Source organism: Lipophrys pholis, assembly GCF_963383615.2.
Source record: "Lipophrys pholis genome assembly, contig: SCAFFOLD_28, whole genome shotgun sequence".
In the NCBI taxonomy this organism is placed as follows: Eukaryota; Metazoa; Chordata; class Actinopteri; order Blenniiformes; family Blenniidae; genus Lipophrys; species Lipophrys pholis.
In genome coordinates this window covers 234348-241573 of record NW_028292088.1, presented here as the reverse complement: position 1 = coordinate 241573, position 7226 = coordinate 234348, and the positions used below count along the sequence as shown (strand labels likewise).

Here is a 7226-nt window from a genome sequence, read left to right as displayed (position 1 = left end):
TCGGATCTCTGATCTCTGATCTCTGATCTGGGATCTGGGATCTGGGATCTGGGATCTGGGATCTAGGATCTGGGATCTGGGATCTCTGATCTCTGATTGGCCAAAGCATTCCAGTGAAGCCCAATGGTCGGCTCTGGACCCTCCGAAGCGTTTCTTCATCAGAGAGGAAGCGGCGCTGCAGCAGCCCAGAGAAGAGGAGGCTGCAGCAGTAATAAACAGTGTCAGGGCTGAGGGGCTTGATGGGCTGCTAACTCCTTGTTTGTGGCTTCGCCGGGACACCTCGCCCCTCCAGGCCTTACGTAATCCTGGTCCCTGTGAATTCCTGCTGTGTTACTGGATAGCCTGCGGCCGGCCCTCCAAGTGTAGGTCAAACATATCAGAGAGCAGACTAGGGAACATCTCTATCCCCGGCGGCCCGCCTCGCTCTCTGTTGCCATGGCGGCGGGTTTCTATGTGCTCTCTGTTGTGAGAACACGGTGTTTTTACCTCATGCGGGGAACGTTCTGGAAAACAGAAAAGTCCTTTATGCAGTTCATAGAAACGGATCCTTTAATTGTTGTTTTGTTGTTGTTGTTGTTTGTTTGTTTTTAATGAGACAAAGCAGGCTACACCAGGAAAAGCTTGTTTTTTCTTAGAACAACTGCACTCGTACATACATTTTTACAGTCATGGACTCCCTTTGTTTTAGAACACCACACAAATCTATATAGGCAATGGCTTTTTAGAGATGTACTTCTGAAATCTGGTGAGCTAAAGTGTGTTGCTGTTTGTGTGTTTGTGTTGACGTTCCAGGATTAACCCCCCAGCCCAGCCTTGGACCCCCCACCTCCCATCCAGGGTGAACTTTGACCTTCCGGGGGGAATGGAATTCACAACACAGTTTAAGGTTCCTAAATGATGTGGAACCAGCTATAGGGCCTTTGCTTTTGAAGATCATGCTTTTTCTCATCTTTAAAGTACTACATTTCCATATATTTTTGTCACATACAAAACAGAAAAAAGTCCATTATATACATCCTCTAACATGTGACCACAGTCTCTTCTCCTGCAGCAGAAGTAAAGATTGTATCTGACGTTGTCGGGCCAAGATGTTGACCACCGGTCCAGTTCAAGCATTGATGGCGTCTACATTTACTCTAATCATGCAGCTCAAAAGAAAGAAACAAATGATACTGGAGAATAATCTTTAGAAATCCTTTCAATCTGTTGGTCAGTTCAGTATGGAGAGACCCTCTGTCCTCTGGTGTGAGGAAAACTCTCAGAGTGTGTGAACCTCAGCCAGCATGGGGGTGGGGGTGGGGTGGGGGTGGGGGGTGGGGTGGGGGTGAGGAGGAGGAGGAGGAGGAGGAGGAGGAGGAGGAGGAGGAGGAGGAGGAGGAGGAACGCTCCGGTACGCTCCGGTCCGCTCGGGTTCTGCTGCTTCATACGGGCCGGTCCACGGCGTACTGGCAGGGGCTGAGGTTGGAGGCGGGGTTCTGCACCGCCGGGTAGGCGAAGTTGGCGTGCTGCTTGGCTTTGAGCCGCAGGCTGGCCAGGCTGGAGTTGCAGGTGTCTCTGTACATGTAGGGGCTGGCCGTGGTGGCGTACGGGCACGCCGCTGCCGTCACCGCCACCGAGTTGAGCGCCGTGGGGTTGTTGAGGTTGTTGAGGTTGCCCAGGTTGTTGAGCCCCGTGGCGGGCACTCCGGCCACCGCCGACGGCACCATGCTGGAGGCCATGTTCATGGAGGGGATGGAGCTTGGGGGGGAGAACATGGGCTGGGAGGACAGGGGGCTTACATTCATGGAGTTAAAGAACGGGAAGCTCTTGGCGGACAGCGGGCTGCTCGCCAGGCTCTTGGTGGCCCAGTTGTTGTAGGAGTAGCCCGTGTACATGTCGTCATAAGGCTGCATGAGTCCATTGAACTGGGCGCCGAAGCCGTTCTTGCACAGCTCCGCCTGCTGGTTCCTCTCACGCTTCCTCCACTTCGCACGCCGGTTCTTGAACCAGACCTGCAGAGACAGGGCAGAACTTAAATCCAACGTCTTCTCGGAGCAGCTGACTGAGCACCAGGGCAACAGCTCTGGGGCAAATAGCAGAAGGACCCCAACCTTTACAGGACAGTTTGGCTTTTTTAATGACAGGAAGATCCTTTTGATCAAGTGCACTGGGATCTATTGGATCCATTTTTAACATCTTGAAACAAGTTGACCGTTTTTCACAGTAAATAAGAGGAAACCCAACCAAAGAGTCCAAACTGTAATAAACTCTCCTGACTGTGGAGCTCCACTGATCTTCTGCACAACCGTCTTCTACACCTTCATCCTGACTCACTGAACCACGTTCAGGTGTGAGGAAGAAGAAGAAACAACGATGAAGAGTGTTACAAAGTCGATAAAGTACAATTAACATTTAACAAGATAAAACTAAATTAAGAAGGAATGTCAGCGTTTGAGTGATTCAATGCAATAGATGTAATAAAACCTGGAGCTACACACACACACACACACACACACACACACACACACACACACACACACACACACACACACACACACACACACACACACACACACACACACACACACACACACACACACACACACACACACACACACACACACACACACACACACACACACACACACACACACACACTCAACCCAAGTACAGATCTGCTCATTAGGATTAAAAGTCCATTAAGATTTATTCATTTATGAACTTGTTGATTATTTGTCAGTCACATCATTTAAAAACTGCGTAGACGTGAACTGTGTGACATAAAACCAGCTGACACTGTGGCTCCAGCATGTATTCCTGCCCGATGGGATTTAGACGTAGTTTTTTGGTGGAGGTCTGGTCGGCCCACCACAGCCTCCATTTAGCCCAAATATAGTGGTTGAAATCGGGGCTATGGGGGGACTGGGCCCCCAGCAGTGGCTCCAGCCCTAAATAGGCAGTTGTTCCTGCTTTCTTGCATCCACTGCAATATATCCTATTCCATCAAGCAGTGAGCTCTTCTATTAGTTGGTGCTCTTCTATTGGTAAATATACGGTATGCACACAATGAAATCTTTTATCAGATTTATCAGATCTGAGTTAAAGTTCAAACTCTACAGCATGAATTGACTGTCCTGGTAATGTGTCATATCTGCATAATGAATACATGAGGACATACAGTAACTTTCAGTGCTGGGGAAAGATGTGGTCAGCACTCATAGCCAGAAGGTTGTGGGTTCAACTCCAGCTGTTCTCAAGCTGTCTCCAGCTGTGCGAGGGTTTCCTCCCACAGTCCAAAAACATGCATGTGAGGTTATTGGTGAGCCTAAGTTCCCCCTGAGTGTGTGTGTGGTTGTCTGTGTGTGTCCTGTGACAGACTGACCACCTGTCCAGGTCACCTGCCCTCGCCCACAGTACACTGGGATTGGCTCCAGCACCCTGCCGCCCTAAACAGGATAAAAAGTGTTGAAGTTGGATGGATGAGGAAGATGTTGGTTCTCTTTTGAAGGAGTTTAGACGGAAGGCGAAGACGTCTTTTCAACGTCTTTTACAGTTTTTCTCAATTGATAAAACACTAAACCCTACTGTCGGAACCAAATGCACCATTACCTGGACCCACTGATTCAATCAGTCACTCTTTTGGCAAAACCAGAAGCACTTTTCACCAGTTTAGACACCTTTTCATTGTGATGCACCAGCGTTGCAAAATGGTGAGCACAGGTGGCAAAAGGCAAACCCAAGTAAAGCGCAGGCGTCAGTGGTCGAACACGACCAGTGACGTTTCTAGAAGTACATACTTGGTGGGTAAGATTTTATTTCAGGGCTAGTGACACTACTGAATTCCAAAGTAAAGCGTGTACACAACCTTTTAGCCACAACATTATAACAACCATATGGGCATTGATTCCGTAAAAATGTCGTTCCGTAAAAACCAACATCCCGTCGTAATGTCTGACAGACGGAGGCTCAGCCGCTCGACCACCATGGAAACTACAAAGGAATGAGATTGTTAAAATGTGTTCCTCACCGTGTCACACAGGTTACACGGTGACACGGTGAGGAACACATTTTAACAATCTCACCGTGTCACACAGGTTACACGGTGACACGGTGAGGAACACATTTTAACAATCTCACCGTGTCACACAGGTTACAACGACTATCTTTAACTTTCTCTCCTAAAGATAGAGTTTCTAACTCGTACCACAAATAACCGACCTAATTCATTTACATTCTTAACTGTTTGTTCGACTCTCTCCGGTTCTGTGAAGCTCCGCCTCTATCAGCGCCAGCCAATCAGCTCTGAGCATCTAAATGATGTTGCTAGTGGGCGGGGCTTCAAGCCCCACTAGGCATCAAAATCACGTGAACTGAATGAAGGAGCCACAGCCTGAGCATGAACACTTTACTGCATGCAATACACACTGCATGGTGAGAGAGGGGCGAGCTACACTAATGTAATACACACTGCATGGTGAGAGAGGGGCGAGCTACACTAATGCAATACACACTGCATGGTGAGAGAGGGGCGAGCTACACTAATGCAATACACACTGCATGGTGAGAGAGGGGCGAGCTACACTAATGTAATACACACTGCATGGTGAGAGAGGGGCGAGCTACACTAATGCAATACACCCTGCATGGTGAGAGAGGGGCGAGCTACACTAATGCAATACACACTGCATGGTGAGAGAGGGGCGAGCTACACTAATGCAATACACACTGCATGGTGAGAGAGGGGCGAGCTACACTAATGCAATACACACTGCATGGTGAGAGAGGGGCGAGCTACACTAATGTAATACACACTGCATGGTGAGAGAGGGGCGAGCTACACTAATGCAATACACACTGCATGGTGAGAGAGGGGCGAGCTACACTGGTGAGAGAGGGGCGAGCTACACTAATGTAATACACACTGCATGGTGAGAGAGGGGCGAGCTACACTAATGTAATACACACTGCATGGTGAGAGAGGGGCGAGCTACACTAATACAATACACACTGCATGGTGAGAGAGGGGCGAGCTACACTAATGTAATACACACTGCATGGTGAGAGAGGGGCGAGCTACACTAATGTAATACACACTGCATGGTGAGAGAGGGGCGAGCTACACTAATGTAATACACACTGCATGGTGAGAGAGGGGCGAGCTACACTAATGTAATACACACTGCATGGTGAGAGAGGGGCGAGCTACACTAATGTAATACACACTGCATGGTGAGAGAGGGGCGAGCTACACTAATGCAATACACACTGCATGGTGAGAGAGGGGCGAGCTACACTAATGCACCATCAGTGTAGATCAGGAGGAAACAAGCTGGAGCAGCAAGAGGAGAGCAGGAACCAGGGAGGACTGTCCTCACAGTAACTATGTACTCTAGAAGAGGAAGTTTTATACACACACAAGAAAATACTGTAGATAATCTTAAAGAATTAATAACCTACTTTGCATGCAGTCCTTTCTGATGACACCAGGTGGCGCTCAGCCCCCCTGTCCCTAATGACCAGTCGCCCCTGAACACAACAACTCCAAACTGATCAGACTTGTGGCTGATGATGTGAGGGAGCAGTTCAGAGAGCCCTGCCTTGTGAGGCACTACAATGGATAGAAACCTGAGGGAAGGAGTGGAGGAGGTGGAGGAGGTGGAGGAGGTGGAGGAGGTGGAGGAGGTGGAGGAGGTCAGCAGAGACAAAGAACAGTAATATCAGCACTGTGGTTTCTATTTGTCTATGTAGTGTTCAGTGACTGTTCAGTAGGGTTTCTATTTGGACTGACTCGGGGCACGACTGGACAACATAGCTGAGTGTTGAGAAGAGACTGAACAGTTTGAGGTGAACGTTTGGTTTAGTGAGAGTCTGAGGTCGTCTGGAAGAGCTTCACAACTGGGTTCTGTGTTCACACTTCAGAGAAAAGAGCTTCACAACTGGGTTCTGTGTTCACACTTCAGTGAAAAGAGCTTCACAACTGGGTTCTGGGTTCACACATCAGAGAAAAGAGCTTCACAACTGGGTTCTGGGTTCACGTTTCAGAGAAAAGAGCTTCACAACTGGGTTCTGGGTTCACACATCAGAGAAAAGAGCTTCACAACTGGGTTCTGGGTTCACGTTTCAGAGAAAAGAGCTTCACAACTGGGTTCTGGGTTCACGTTTCAGAGAAAAGAGCTTCACAACTGGGTTCTGGGTTCACACATCAGAGAAAAGAGCTTCACAACTGGGTTCTGGGTTCACGTTTCAGAGAAAAGAGCTTCACAACTGGGTTCTGGGTTCACGCTTCAGAGAAAAGAGCTTCACAACTGGGTTCTGGGTTCACGCTTCAGAGAAAAGAGCTTCACAACTGGGTTCTGTGTTCACACTTCAGAGAAAAGAGCTTCACAACTGGGTTCTGGGTTCATACTTTAGAGAAAAGAGCTTCACTACTGGGTTCTGGGTTCACACTTCAGAGAAAAGAGCTTCACAACTGGGTTCTGTGTTCACGCTTTAGAGAAAAGAGCTTCACTACTGGGTTCTGGGTTCACGCTTCAGAGAAAAGAGCTTCACAACTGGGTTCTGTGTTCACGCTTTAGAGAAAAGAGCTTCACTACTGGGTTCTGGGTTCACGCTTCAGAGAAAAGAGCTTCACTACTGGGTTCTGGGTTCACGCTTCAGAGAAAAGAGCTTCACAACTGGGTTCTGGGTTCACACATCAGAGAAAAGAGCTTCACAACTGGGTTCTGTGTTCACACTTCAGAGAAAAGAGCTTCACAACTGGGTTCTGAGTTCACGCTTCAGAGAAAAGAGCTTCACAACTGGGTTCTGAGTTCACGCTTCAGAGAAAAGAGCTTCACAACTGGGTTCTGTGTTCACACTTCAGTGAAAAGAGCTTCACAACTGGGTTCTGGGTTCACACATCAGAGAAAAGAGCTTCACAACTGGGTTCTGGGTTCACGTTTCAGAGAAAAGAGCTTCACAACTGGGTTCTGGGTTCACACATCAGAGAAAAGAGCTTCACAACTGGGTTCTGGGTTCACGTTTCAGAGAAAAGAGCTTCACAACTGGGTTCTGGGTTCACGTTTCAGAGAAAAGAGCTTCACAACTGGGTTCTGGGTTCACACATCAGAGAAAAGAGCTTCACAACTGGGTTCTGGGTTCACGTTTCAGAGAAAAGAGCTTCACAACTGGGTTCTGGGTTCACGCTTCAGAGAAAAGAGCTTCACAACTGGGTTCTGGGTTCACGCTTCAGAGAAAAGAGCTTCACA

At 48.4% G+C, this 7226-nt stretch overlaps 1 protein-coding gene across 1 annotated transcript in view; it reads right to left on the bottom strand.

The window, feature by feature from the left end:
* Positions 1-527: 527 nt before the first annotated feature.
* The window catches only part of pitx3 (paired-like homeodomain 3), a 36555-nt gene continuing 29856 nt past the window's right edge, over positions 528-7226 (bottom strand). The window contains exon 4 of the mRNA XM_080493914.1: positions 528-1991. Within this exon, the coding sequence (XP_080350040.1) occupies positions 1422-1991 (570 nt within the window). The 3' untranslated portion in view covers positions 528-1421. The remainder of the gene's footprint in view (positions 1992-7226) is intronic.